This window comes from Thamnophis sirtalis, unplaced genomic scaffold (assembly GCF_051295495.1).
Source record: "Thamnophis sirtalis isolate CommonGarterSnake01/CBP01778 unplaced genomic scaffold, rThaSir2_p1.2 scaffold_11, whole genome shotgun sequence".
NCBI lineage: Eukaryota > Metazoa > Chordata > Lepidosauria > Squamata > Natricidae > Thamnophis > Thamnophis sirtalis.
The window spans coordinates 29,946,334-29,961,682 of record NW_028261391.1 but is presented as its reverse complement, the minus strand read 5'-3'; the positions used below and the strand labels follow the sequence as shown (position 1 = coordinate 29,961,682).

Genomic DNA, 15,349 nt, shown 5'->3' with positions numbered 1-15,349 from the left:
TTTTATAATGTGCTACAACTATTCAATTTACTAAAATAAACAGACATACCTATCTTTTGGGGGTGTTTACATTGTGATGCAGTTTCAAAAGAGTCCTGTTTACAAGTGGAAGGTGAAATTTCATTAGTCTTTCCTTCTGGAGTAGCAGAAGCATCTATCTTCAAAATTTCTTTGAGCATCTGTGTTCCTTTCTTTAAAAAATGAAGTTAAATAGCAATATATTATAAGCATATATGTGTGTATATGTATGTGTATATGTATGTGTATATGTGTGTGTATATATATATATATATATATATATATATATATATATATATATATATATATATATATATATATATATATATATATATATAGAGAGAGAGAGAGAGAGAGAGAGAGAGAGAGAGAGAGAGAGAGAGAGAGAGAGAGAGACAGAGAGACAGAGAGAGAGAGACAGAGAGAGAGAGACAGAGAGACAGAGAGAGAGACAGAGAGAAATACGTTGAAATTTTAGCATACATTCTGCGTTTTAAATTAAAAAACAGAATTCCAAAGGAAATTCCCATTTGACAAGTAACACAATCCAATATACAAACCATGGCAAAAGATTGGGGAGATAAATGGTCTTCATTTGTTGACTCCTTGGAATCAGGTGATTGTTCCTTTTCTTTGAAAATTTTTAAAGATGCCAAAATATCTCCAAGTTCAGACCCATTCTAAGAAGTAAATAAAGATATAGTTAAAAGCATACAGTATGTAAAAATAATGAAATTTAAATATTACGTAGGTTTTTACTTAGTATATTCAAAACAGTTTGAGTGTGTTTTAAAAATAATTGCCAACTTTTTTTCTGCCATCTTATCTACTTATACAACTTTAGCATAGTTACCACCCCTCTGCTATTAGATTTATAGTGAAAAAGAAGAGAATAATTGGCTTATTCTGGACTCTGAGAAAATTCAGCCAATTTAAAACAGGATTTTTCTTCAAATTCAAAACTAAACACATTTTGATTTTGAGACATCTGTTGTTTGTACTATTCACTACAATTTTTGTCATATCTTTCAATAGAATTGTAAAGAAAGAGGCTGTACTCGAAAGAATGTACTATTATGCATTTGCAACAATGTTAAATGTTTTTATTAAACTGTTGTGGCCCGGCAGGAGCCGTTGGAGCTGCCGCCAGACTCCGACAGCGAGGGGTCTTATGAGTCGGCCTTGAAGGAGGTGGAGGACCCTGGACAGGGTGTCGACTCTGAGCAGGGCGAGGAGAGACTGGTTGGCCACCAGGTGGCGGCAGAGCATTGGATGAAAGGGAATGTTCAGGAAAACATTTGGGAGTTGTTTCAGGATGCATGCAGGCGAAGGGCTACTCAATGGAAAGAACGGAGTAACTACAGGAGGTGATTATGAGCAGCTGATGCTGATTAAGATCCTCTCCTGATTATAAAATGGACTGTTTGTGCCATGCCCTGGTTGCAGGAGTCAATGTTCTCGTTCATGATTCAGAGAAAACAACTTGGATAAGTGGTTTGCTGTGAGAAGCTTGTTTGCATTGTCTAGGTTTGTAGTAATTGCTGCCAGAGAGCTTATCTATTTGTTTATTTTGGGCTTGCAGCCAACAAAACATTCTTTTGTGCGTCTGTTTTGTCTTTCGTTCCTAGACGGAGAAGGGGGGGGTCAGAACAGTAAACCATACTAGGGACAATTTAACAACAATCCATTATAGAACTTCTAATATGCTGATCTTGTTCATTGTTTTAAACATGTAAGTGACCTAGTTTACTGTAGACACTATAAAAATCTCCCCTGAGCACATACTCAGCAAACCAGTTGTTACACTGGTTGAATCCCACCACTGGCTTTACATTATCAGCATAAATGTAATTCTATAAAGAAACACAGCCACAAACAAAATTAAATGCAGTATTTAAGTACTTTGGCAAGAGCAGGAATCTATAGTTCCAGATCTTGATTCACTTACATTCCCATCAGTTCCAGTTAATCATGGCCAATTGTGAAGGTAGTTTAGAATTGTTGTCCAATAACAAATGGAGAGTGGTGGAATTTTCCAGCTTTCCGTTATGGGTTAGTAACTATTTCTTTCCAGAGTACAATCAAATATATATTTCTATTTAGTCAACCATATCTTACCTTTGTAGTTATGCTGGGATCATGAACTACAGGTTTTTGTTCTCTTTGTGTACTTGAGCCTTCATTTCTCTTCAGAAGCTTTACATTACTCTTACTTACACCTGCAAAATTCTGCAATTTAATAGAATTTTTTTCATTAAATTGGTTCTTATATATGAACATATTGCAAAATAATTCCTCTAAAAACAACTACCAATATTTTAAAATGAAGCACAAGCTGTAGAATTCTATAATGACTCATCTACAAGTTATATGTAGGAGGAGGGTAAATGGTTCAAAAATGGTTTTCCAAATTGACTGCTTGAAGTAACTTTTAGGTATTCACATGCATACTGAAATGACATAGGAAGGTCTCAGAGTAGCCTCAGTGAGCTTTCAAGAGGACATTGCACTTCAAAACTTTAGCAGCAGGTTTAGAGGGATATTTCACTTGCTTCCTGCTCTCACATAAAAGGCCCCTTGTTTTGCGGTCTTACTATATAGTGTTTGGGATCCCTCTTCATATTTCTATAGGGTCCAGTAGTCAAATTGAAGACAAATGGTTCTTAACCTGTAACCTGGGGATTGGTCTTGGAGTAAATGACAAAGTAATTTCTAAATTATTTAAGAATAACTATAATTTCAAAAGTTACTGACATTCTCTTGCAAAGGTAATGGGTGTAATATTAAAATCCTGTGAAATTGTAATATTTTCATATTCCAATCATTTCATGAAAAAAAATCATTCAGGAGTCCTCCATGTGCCATTTTGGGGGACAGAAATTATGTTAGAGTGTGAATAAAGGAAAATACTGGAATAACTATTGTAAGCCATTTAAAAGCAATATTCATCAGAAATCTGCTTAATAAAATTCTGAACTGATTTCCATAAAAGACCTGTAAGAAAAGTAAAATAAATAAATAAATAAATAATAAAAGTACAACTATGAGTAGCCATATGCAAGCAGAAAGAGAACAATTACCAGTTTGTTTGATATTTTTTGTGTTTGACCTTCATTTCTTGGCTCTTTAGAATCTTCTTTGGCTGGAATTAAAACATTCAGTTTAATGCAATGAAACCAGTTTAATACAATGAAAAACCAAATTTCTATATGTGTCTACTAAAAAAAAATCCATTAATTGTAGTAGGATTTATTGTTAAGTAAAACAGTGAGCTTTCTTTACACAACTCAGTATATTTTTCCTCGCTTCCTTCATGGTTTATCTATTCAGATACTGTACTATTATAAAATAGATAGAATCAGGATATAAAACTGCAGTGGAAAACTTGTGTTTATGGGAGAATTTTGAAAATTTTTGAAAAATTAAGATCCACAGCCATGGTCTATGGACCTAAAATTCTTTTAGCACATGATTCAGTGATACTCATTGAAGTCAGCTGTTTTCAAAACAGGATTCTTATATTTAAAGTTAAATGTTAACAAAATATTTAAAGTAAATTAAAGAATTTGAACTCTACAGTACTTACATTTCCTAGATGAGTCCTGGGCTTTTTGCTGGCTTTTAAAGCTATTCTCGTTGAAACCTGGTTTGCAGGACCTATTACTGGCACCAAATTTTATATATGGAGGTAAAAAATCTTCAACCTAGAAAATCAAGTTTTGCAGGAGTAACATTTTACGTAGATCATTTACTTTAGAATACATAAAACATGAGAGGGTAATCTATGGTGTGTAGAGGAACACCCCCCCCCCAAATTTCCTAAATTCAGTGCAAAGCACACTGTCAAATTGGAGTCAGTTTCTAGCTGTTTGAAAGAAATAAAGACATTGAATAAATAAAGAAGTTTTCAAAAAGTTGAAAAATAAATATTTAGGAAATACATATTAGATGTATATGACAAGACTGTCAGAAATATTCAGTCTCTGAACTGTATTTTTTAGATGTGTACAAATTATCATGCAGTATATTTAATTTTACAGCCTAGCAAGTTGTTTAGAATTATCAACATAGATTAGAGTTTTCATGGCAAGTGAAATATTCAAGCTGGCCATAGAAAAGGCTGAAGAACATGATGCTATTGCTGCAAACTGAGACAGTCAAAAATACCAAAAAAACCTTAGTATTTGCTTCGTTGGTTATAGAAAGGCCTTTGATTTTGTTGTTCATATCAAGCTTTTAGACTGCTTATAAAAGTGAAAATCCCAGAACATCTCATTGTCCTCAGTGTAAAACCAATACACAGACTTGGAAGCCACTACCCAGATGGAATATGGTGAAACTGATTGGCTTCAATTTGGCAAATGAATGAGACAAAGGTACATGTAGACCTTGACCTTCCCTCAAAACATTTATCTGAATTTGATCATCAATGTGCAGTATGGGTACAAATGCCCCTTTTTTTGACATATACTAACCATTTCATCCTTATTTTGTATGGAAGGCTGAGACTTTCCAGGGTTCTGCAATGATTGCCAAATGTTGCAAAATTCATCATCTTTTTTATTGTGAGCTTGCTAGGAAAGAAAAATAAAACAAATAAAATGGAAACTCTGCCATGTTTCCATTATTACAAGAACTAGCCATGTTTTAAGTTTCACAAATATATCTTGGTTACTTCAGTGAATAAAGCAGCCATTCACATTTAAAATAATAGAAGAAGTGAACACATGTTATCTTTGCATGAACAGTTGCCCCATAATGGAGTATTACTATATTGTATTGCAGAGACAGTATTTCTAAATTCTACACCAAGGTTTTTTTTTTTACATTTTTACATTTCCCCCCCATTTCCAACACATAGTCATGTCCCATGGTTCGATCCACAATATCAATCCTCTCCTCTTTTATACAGAAACTCTCAGAAGCTTTCATGAATTTCTCATTTGTGCTTTTTCAACTCTGTTCAGTACCATATAGTACAATATCCCAATTGTTTTCCATCTCCCATTATTTCTAAAAGTAAACTGGTTCACAGTAGCTATTACTACCACTGTCACTATTTAATCCTAGACTTTTGAGAATGGGATCTTTTTAATTTAAAAAAAAAAATCAAAACTCTGCTCTGATTCTGAGCCGCCATGACATTATCAATTACTCAATGGGTAATAAATTGGAAATTTCCTAGTCTACCCTATTCCATTTTTACGAATATATAGCGACTCAATTGAGGTATATTTGAAGTAGACTCACTGAAATAAATGGAAGAAAAATTAAATTTGATCTATCCTCTTTTATCTTAGATTGTCAAAATGTCACTTACTACAGCAGTGCAGGGTGAACAAGAATCAAGCTATATTGTAGAATTGATTTTATGGGGATACCATAAAAACTGGGTTTAATTCAACTGATTAATAAATAAAATAAGATTACATTTTCATTGGAATATTATCAAAATGTAGGCAATTTTATGTATAACTCAGACCAATTCAGTACTTAAAAGTGTGCCTTGGGGAGATAGGCAACATTATATATTTGTTAAATAAAAATATTTACATAAAAACATTTCTTCACATGTGTTGTAAAGAAATGTGTTTATGTAAAATAGTTTGTGCTTTTCTTGAAATTGCAATTTGATACATTATGGAATATGTGTCCAATTTATTGTCTTTGCTTGGTATTATTTATTGTTTCATTTGCATTACTTTAGCTAAAGATTATATTATTTAAAAATTGATTTTTAATTAATTATGTATCTTAAGAGTATTGAAAAATACAAATGTACAAAATAATATATAATCTTTTTTCAATAAAAGCCAAGTTATAAACAAACCCTAAACCGACTTCCTACAGAATCCAAAACCATTTACTCTAAGGTAGCAGGTAAAACAACTTACTTTATATTTCTGATGGCTACTTGTATAGGTTACTTTCTGCTGAGAACTGGAATTGCCCTGCTTTTCTGCTTTGATACTATTATGCTGTCTTCCATTCAATTGCTGGATAATAAAGAAAAACATTACTTTCCAATTTTTCTATTTATTTAAAATATTATACACTCAGCTATTTTTTTCACACACAGTATTACAAATTATCAGGCCCACAATGTATACTCAACAATTTTAACAATAATTGTTATGGGACATTATCTATTTTCTTTCTTTAGATATTATGGAACAGAATCTCAAACAAATGTAAAAATCGACTTCTATGATATATACACAATAACTGAAGTGCTCAAGGCACATCTAAGAACTATCATTTCCTTCTTTGTGCATATACTAGACTTGCTGCAGTTATTATATCATCATCATCAACATCATCATCATTTTAGCCATTGTCTATCCATTGCTGGAGGAAGGCCTCTTCCATTTGTTTCCAACCAATATAGTCCTGAGCTTCGTTTTCCTAATTGGACCCGCAACACTTGCTGATGTCGTCAATCCATCTTGTTTTAGGTCTCTTTCATGGATGAATTTTATAAAGTGGGATCCATTCTATGAGTGCTTTGGTCCACCTGCCATCAGTTTTTCTTGCTATGTGACCAGCCCATTCTAATGCCAAGCATGTATCTTTCCATGGCACTTTGCGCCACTGGTAGTTTTTGTATCGATTGTGTGGTTAGTGTGTTAGAGCAGGTAGCACACACTAATCAAAAACATTTCAGGAATAGGGGGAGGTTATTCTTGAAAATTATGCTAGTTTGCTAAATGCCTGCCAACCACATTTAACACATTCAATGTATTGTATCATTTATTGTAACATCTTCCATTGAGATCTGTTGGCCAAGGTATATGTAGTGATCTACTACATCTAGTTCTACTCAAGATAGAATGTTTTTTCTTTCTTTGGTGAATTTATTAAACATCACCTGGCTCTTTTCCAGGTTTATTTTTAAGCCAAATGGTTCTCCTACTTTGTGCAGCTCTTGCATGTGTCTGTGTAGCTCTTCTGGGTCTTGTGAGAATAACATCATCTGCAAATCTTAAGTGATTTAAAAAGGCACCATTGATTTTTATTCCATCTTTTCCTCCATTTAGTTTGCGAAATACTTCATAAAAGTATTTTATACATGAAAGTATACATAAAAGTATTTTATAGCAGTATACTGCTATAAAAGAAAAACAGAAATCATTTCTTTGCAATATTTTTTTTGTTCTTTGATTTTTGCACTTTTCTTCTTTCTTCTTTACTTTTTTCATTCTAAATATTTGGCAGTCATAGTTTTTATTTTGTTTTCAAACATCTAATAAAGTTTATTAAAAATAATTATAATTTGCTACTTTTATCAAATATACAGTATTTTTTTGAGTGTGATGCACCCTTTTTCCTCAAAAAAGAGGCTGAAAATCAGGATGTGTCTTATACACCAAATACAGCATTTTTTGCCGCACGAAACCCCGTCCCTTTACCAAAATGGCCGTGAATACCCTTATGGAGATTTTCAGAGAGCTTCTGGGGGCTGGGGAGGGCAGAAATGAGTGAAAAACGGGCCGTTTTTTGCCCCCCCCAGCACCACTCTATAAACCTCCATAAAGCTATGCATGCAATTTTTTGACAAAAAATGGGCCGTTTTTTGCTCATTTTTGGCCCCCCAGGAGCACACTGCACCCCCCCCCCAAGGCTATTCATGCCTTTTTAAAAAAATAAACAGGTTCGTTTTCGTGAAAAACGGGCCGTTTTTGGGAGATTTGCAGAAACTTTTTTTTTCCTTTTGGAAAGCTCTTTAACTGATTGATGAGAATTACATTGATCAAGTGCTGTGCCAGCAGAAACACCTATTTACTGTATTTCTCTCTATCTCTATTTCTCTCCCTCTATCCCTCTACCTATCTACCTACACACACACACACACACATACTCTCCCTACCTACTGTATTTCTCTTATCTCTCTATTTCTTTCTCTATCCCTTTATCTACCTACCTACCTACCTATTCTCTCTCCATACCTTTCTACTGTATTTCTCTATTTCTCTCTCTATCCCTCTCCTTACCTACCTACCTACACTCTCTCTCTCCTTACCTACCTACTCTATTTCTTTTTCTATTTCTCTCTCTATCCCGCTACCTACCTAACTAATCTCTCCCTACCTATCTACTGTATTTCTCTCTCTCTATCCCTCTACCTACCAACCTACTTACCTACTCTCTTTCTCGCTCTCTCTATCTCTTTATCTACCTACCTAACTACTCTCTCTCTCTCTCCCTACCTACTGTATTTCTCTCTCTTTCTCTTCCTCTCTATCCCTCTATCTACCTACCCACTTTTTAAAAAAATTTGCCTCTTCAAAACCTTGGTGTGTCTTATTCTCCGAAAAATATGGTAAGTCTGATAAATCTGCACTAATTGATTATTCTTTTCCGTGTGTGTGCGTGCACACGTGCTCCTTTGGCTCAGGGTTGTTTGTTTTGTTACTGACTCCTGGCAACTGCCTGGCAAAGTCCCTGCAGCTTTCTTGGAAAAATTTCAGAAACACTTTGCCCTTGCCTGCTTCCAAGGTCTGAGACAGAGTAACTGGCACAAGCTGACCATGCCTAAGGTGAGACTAGAATTTATGACCTCTCAATGACTAGCCTGATGCCTTAACCACTACACCAAACAAGCTCTAATTATTATGACAATTATTAAGCTTTGTTTAAATTTGGCTATGCTTTTACTAGCATAAGAGAACAGCAATATCTTTATGTTTATGATAGAACTGGGTAATTGAATTCACACTTACTTGAGTTGGAACAAAGAGGGAACGAGGAGAATGATTGAGGCCTCCTAGATGTGCTTTTTGGGAACATACAGAAAAGGATTCAGATGAATATGAGTTGTAGGAACTCACAGCTGGCTGTGGCTTAACTATGGCTGTTAACTTCTGATTTCCTGTTTCAGTTCGATAGCCATAAGATATGTTAATTAAGGCACAAGCTGGCATGCGGTATCCTCTGGAAGGTGAACTCCTAATGAAAGAGAGGCAATGAAAGCAACTTTGTCATGGTCATTACTCATATAATTTCAAATTATATATTAAAAATATTTATAGAATATAATTTAATATTTTGGATGGAACATAAAATGAACGGCTAACATACTTTAGATCCAGTTTTATGAGGCTGAATGAATGGTTGGATGGAGGTGTTTTTGATCTCTATTTGTCATTAATAAAATGAAAGTTTAGAAATTTTGACAATAAAAGTAGATAAGAACACAATTACCAGAAAAAAACATTTGTGTCCCCTTCTTACACAATTATTTTATGTTTATGAGGTTCTATTGAAACATTTAAGAAAAACAAGCAATTGTTTGCAACAAACCTTATTGTTAAACCTCCATGAAATTCTTCATCAAACAGTACTTCATATAGTACATCAGCTTCTCTGCTGGCTAAAGAAAATATACATTGTAAGCAATAGCATCAAATGTGAAATTACTAAAGAAAAACATAATATTATCACTTATTACTACAATGACAACAATTTCTATATTAAAAAAACCCATTATATTTATCTCCAGAACTATTTATAAAGATCGGAATTATCAATAAAGAGTTTTCAATATTGTCCTCTTTACTGGCTTCCATTCTTGGTCAATATAGCTGACTACTTAGACTATCTTCACCTACATGCAGGGTGAATAAAAATCGATGATTTTAAAAAATATATTTTTTAAATTTAAATTGGATTTTAATTTTTTTTAATCAAATTTATTTTAATAAAATGTTTTTGGAGTAAAAATCTATCTAAAGATAATTTTCTATTTAAGATACATCAATAATTTAGTTTATTCAGCATGAAATGGATCTTAGTTATGTACCATAAGGATGACAGTTGCTCTTTAAAAATTATGATTTAAATTGAGTTGATTTAAATCAAGTCTTTTTACTAGTGATTTAAATCAACTTGATTTAAATCAAATCCACTTTGCCTACATGGTTCCCTAATGGTATGTATTATAAATTCCAGAATTGCCAACTATTATGACTAACAAGATGTTATAATCCAGAGGCAGAACTGATTCATTTTTATAATTTTTGTATTATTGACTTATGTGCGTCAATGAGCTTTAAAGTAGTTTCAGTCTTACTAGACAAACACCACCAGTCATAGTGTTTTTAAACTGAGAATATATACAAGACATGTTATGTGAGTTAACATTCTCATCCTTCCAAAACAAGAAAAAAAATGATCAAAGAAGGCATCTGATAATGTTTTTTCTAATATTTTATGCAAGTAACAAATTAATACAGCTAGAGCTTTCCCACATGTTTGACTCTACTGTGTATTTGGAAACAGGTGTCCAAATGTTCTTTAGTTACAAGTGCTACAAATGTACTATAGATTTGTTTCCTTGTAGACTAAAAATAATTACTCATTCAACTATGGTAGCCACTCCATTTCACAATAACCAAGGGGTGATGTGTGGTGTGGACATTTCTTTTAAAAAAAAAAAAAAAAGATTAATAGCATTGGCCACATAATATCAAAACAAAACCATTATGTCAATTGTTTGGATTCAAAAGTATACCAGTATGTATGAAATGTCATTTGTAAAACAGCTTTCCAATTCTCTCTTGTCCCCAAATTTGTATACTTTAAAAGGTCTAGAAGCCCTTTTAAATAGCTTGAACTATGGTGAAGGCAGAGGTAGGTTCCTACCAGTTCGCACCTATTCGGTAGAACCGGTTCGTCAAATCTACTGAACCGGTTAGAAGAGGTTCCACCAGTGGACCCAGAAAGCAGGCCACACCTACAGAAGAGGTTCCAAAATTTTTTGAAACCCACCACTTCACCCACCACTGGGTGAAGCAATAAAAGAGCAGAAGCCATTTGGTGTGGACAAAATTTTTATGCTCAACTGTAGCAGTGTAATTCAGGTGAATACTTGACTGTCTCCAAGAATACCAAGTGTAGAGAAGCCCCACTTATAAAATTTTGAATTCAGCTCATTAAATCCAACAAAAAGATGCACTTTTTAAACCTCAGTTATTTATTTATTTATTTATTTATTTATTTATTTATTTATTTATTTATTTGACTTATATACCGCTTCATAGGGCTTTCAGCCCTCTCTAAGCGCTTTACAATTTTTTTTAAGCAAATTGAGTCAGCAACTTGCCCCCACAGTCCGGGTCCTCATTTCACCCACCTCGGAAGGATGGAAAGCTGAGTCGACCTTGAGCCGGTGAGATTTGAACCGCTGAACTGCATATCACAGTCAGCTAAAGTGGCCTGCAGTACTGCACCCTAACCACTGCGCCACCTCGGCTCTCCAGTTAAACTGGATCTTTGATAAATATCCAGTTGATAGTAATCAGCATTTTTTAAAACATAGAAATCATTCACAAATCATAGGCAGGATTATCAAAAGCTAAAAAGAAATTCAGTCATACCTCCTTTAATTCCTATTATAGTACCACGAAGTCCAAGGGGAACAGAAAAGTTCTCTCTCACATTCACAACACGGTCAAACAATCGATATTCTGCATCTTGATCTGGTAAAATTCCATTTTGTTGTTCTAAAGGCTAATAAAATCAAAGATTTAAATTATAGCAAAAATATCTAATTATGAATATAATATAGAATAAAAGTAGTTCTATATGCCTCTTGGGGTATTAATTTTATGTGCAATTTTATTAAAATGAAAAGATTAAATAATCATGTAATGTCCTGTTCATTATATTGAGCTTATGATAAAGGGATGCTTTCTCAATAGAAAGCAATCGGACTACAAATCCAGCTAGCAGAAAATATACTGTTTCATCTACACAATCGAACCAGCACTTCCATTTTTTGCGTATCTTGTTCATCAGTTTTATAATATGTAAGATGGGAAAAAAAAGAGGAAGCTGGTATGAAACATAAAACCTTCCTTGAGTCAAGTTTAACTCTTGATGACTACATGATACATTCGTGTTTTTCTTTCTTGGCAACATGAAATTGGTTTTCTACTGCATTTAACAAAAACTCTTATGCAACTATAATTATATTAAACTTACTCTGTATAATAAGTGAGGTTTCACTGTCACACGCACTTTCTTATTACTTTTTCTTTGCTAAAAAAAGTAAAAATAATTGAGTGAAATCATTCATAAATTTTTATTGCTGTACAAAATTAAAAAGTCACATATTATAGTCCATATAAATTATAACACTGATTGTAAATCTATCTACAGTATATTCCTTAGCTTATTGTGTATTACTCAACCTAATTTTAAAACCATTCTGTAAGATAAGTCCAGACGTTATGTAACAGCTCTTGGGCTTATTATTGGTGCCTGCTGCTTGGAGGGTGGTTTGAGAAAAAACAATGTGCTATTCAGAGAAAAAGAGGATGTGAGAAAGACAACTTTAGTCTTTGGACACATCCACTGCTTGCTTATATTCTGACTTATCACACAGATCTTAATTGATAATCCATGAAAATAATATGACCTTGATGGAAAAAGTTTGTTCATTACTACTCCAAATATCGTATTGATAGACAATCACACTGCATAACCAATGTTATGGGTATTCTAAACTATTCTGTTGTTTAGAGTTCCCCAACAGCAAATATTTATCTGAGTATAAAGAAAAAATAAATCTAACAAGAGCAGGACAGAGAGGAACCTTATGAACAAAACCTTCAGTGTAACCCTAGCTGTATGTGACTTCATGAATTGTAAACTCAATAAATTTTATTTAAATCAAGGTGGGTGATACAGATTATATATAAACAAGTAAGTCATCAGATAAGATGGTAAGGTCTCTGCATGTTTTATTTTACTTTTAAAATTGATTTTTAAATTTTTATTGCTTTATAATCCAAAATTACACTCAAGAATTCTTAATGTACAACATGCTAATAGCAATTTAAATATATTGTGATAAGAATCAGATAATTTAGACAATATTTTATGTACCTTGCATTTGTCTATTTCTTCTTCAATCTTTTCAATGATAGCTGCATCCAGAATTTGCAAATCACAAGATGAACGTGAAAGTGCACTGACAGGATGAGACTTCACCCATGACATGATTTCTTGAACCTTCTCAGCCCTATGTTAAAAATTATTCCATATTAATAATTGTCAAGATGTAAAATCTAGCATAGTCAACATGTAAATATTATCAAATGGAAAATTATTATGTATTATTAAGATTTGTTTTTAATTTTAAAAAACCTATGTCCTAATGTAAGAAAAATAAATATAAGCATTGCCCCAAAGCTTCACAGTTACATCAAAGCTGTCAAAGCAAATTGGAAAATTATAATCCAATTAGTTTGGTGTATATAACTTTATTACTGTTATCCATGTGTTCTATGCCATATGCTAAATAAATAGGGAACAAGAAAAAAAACCTCTATAAAAGAAATGGGATTATTTTTATATCTCAACCCCTGGATCCTTGGATCAAGATTATATATTTTCAAAATAACAATTGTGTTTTTAAGAGACAATACCTAGCAAATAATATTTTGACTGCTTGATAGTAATTAGACAGCTGCAACCATGAAAGAATATGGCATGAAATTGTTCCTCCTTCAATCCAAGGACTCGTCTACTAAATTTGAACCAGCAATATTCATGGTGATTGTCTTTGCAAGGTCAGAAAAATTATCTATTTATTTACTAATCTACCAAAAATATGAACTACATACCCATTCTCCTCTTCACCAGGCCAAATGTCATCTTCATAAAATATATATTCTGAACTATTTTTGGCTAAGTAGGTAAAAAGTTCTGGTACCCTGTGAAATATATAAATATATTTGAGTAGATATTTCATATTTACACACATATCATAAAACCTCCACCAACATTTACTAGACTCCTGTTTGCAGGAAAAATAAGTTGCATATAATAATGAAATATATTATGCAGAGCTCCAGAGTTATATTCAAAAAGATGCTTTGCACTGAAACACTAATGTAACACAGATCTGTAATTTTTAAAAAACAGCTGAGGTGTTTTTTCCAGTACAATGCAAAAATAATCATGTAACTTTCATGGTATGAAAGATATGGATACAATTTTACTCAAATAATGGTAGTACGGTAACCAAGGAATAATCCACTATACACACATATGAAAGGATTTAAAATTAATTAAAAGTATTTCTTCACCCAGTTAATATACTACTAAAACTTTGATTCTTCTTATAACAAAATGTTGTATTGTAGGGCAAAACATTTGAACCAAAGTACCTCAAATGGGCTAACTTGCAGAATACATTCAAAATTCAGGGCCAAAAAATGAAAATTTGACCAATTTTATAAAATCTTCTATGATATAAAATAAACATAAACGTTTATGGCATAATATAAATTATCACAAAACATTCCCTGTGCTGATATTTGACTAGGATATACAGTTCTGTAGGGGCTATTTTCAAGGCAGGACATCTCTGAACATATCCCAGGTTTTTCAGTAAAGGCAGTTACATTAAAATGTTATCAGTGTTGAATGAATCTGATAAGGAAATGTCTCTGAAAATATGACCCAAGCGGTCACCATTTGTCTGGTACATTATTAAATACTGAAATGTACTATTATCAAAATTGGTGAAGTCTGGGAATTTTGTGTCAAAATTTACTTTTCTTTTTTCTTTTCTTTGGCTATTTGCTTATTTTTGTTTTAACTAGTCATTAACTGGCTGGAGTCTAAGTGACTAAGCAGTCATACAAACTGAAAAAAGAAATATAAATATAGAATAAACCACAAATAGCTAAACCCCAAAATCAAAGTCAGTATGATTAATAGGCCAGTTTGCTAGGGATAAATAATATTTAGATCACTAAATTGATGAAATAAAGAGAATGCTTCAATAGACAGTTATCTGGATCCAACAAAGCTCTGTACAATAATGCTATAAACAACATTATCAATCACTCAAGTCCACAATTTTAAGCTTACCTTTCTAAATATTCAGCTAAAAGCTGTTCCACTGCAGAAGAGTACATCCATTCACTTCCAACTTTTTTAGTGTAGCCAGGGACTTCTTCATTCCTCTTATTGAATTTCAGATTTAAACCTACATTTGCTTTATGGTCTCCACGTGGACTGCAAAATAGATGTTGAATGTTAACTCTATTGCAATTTATGAAAATTCTAATACTAATTTTGCTATATACTAATATTAATACTTAATATTCAGTATTTAAAAGTATTGGCTGAAAAAGAGCAAAGGATGAATATTAATACAATCTAAACTAAGCTTGAATGATTTCAAGCTTGCACTCAATCCTGACAAGACTGAGTGGCTATTGATGCTCCCTCCCAAGGATGGTCCAGCCATTCCATCTCTCAGCCTGGGGGACGAAATTATTCACCCCTCAGAGAGGGCCCACAATTTGGGAGTCCT

At 33.0% G+C, this 15,349-nt stretch overlaps 1 protein-coding gene across 3 annotated transcripts in view; it reads right to left on the bottom strand.

Annotated features, from left to right (window-relative positions):
* XRN1 (5'-3' exoribonuclease 1) overlaps positions 1-15,349 on the bottom strand; it is a 65,275-nt gene that overhangs the window by 3,585 nt on the left and 46,341 nt on the right. For 2 of the 3 annotated variants that reach the window (XM_087725433.1, XM_087725434.1), the window contains exons 25-38: positions 14,902-15,048; positions 13,647-13,736; positions 12,907-13,042; positions 12,001-12,057; positions 11,394-11,526; positions 9,319-9,388; positions 8,739-8,964; positions 5,913-6,014; positions 4,494-4,592; positions 3,605-3,722; positions 3,099-3,160; positions 2,137-2,247; positions 579-698; positions 50-191 (exon numbers count right to left, since the gene is read on the bottom strand). In XM_087725433.1, coding sequence (XP_087581559.1) covers positions 50-191; positions 579-698; positions 2,137-2,247; positions 3,099-3,160; positions 3,605-3,722; positions 4,494-4,592; positions 5,913-6,014; positions 8,739-8,964; positions 9,319-9,388; positions 11,394-11,526; positions 12,001-12,057; positions 12,907-13,042; positions 13,647-13,736; positions 14,902-15,048 — 1,613 coding nt within the window. The remainder of the gene's footprint in view (positions 1-49; positions 192-578; positions 699-2,136; positions 2,248-3,098; positions 3,161-3,604; positions 3,723-4,493; positions 4,593-5,912; positions 6,015-8,738; positions 8,965-9,318; positions 9,389-11,393; positions 11,527-12,000; positions 12,058-12,906; positions 13,043-13,646; positions 13,737-14,901; positions 15,049-15,349) is intronic. The other variant, XM_087725435.1, reaches the window with a different exon arrangement.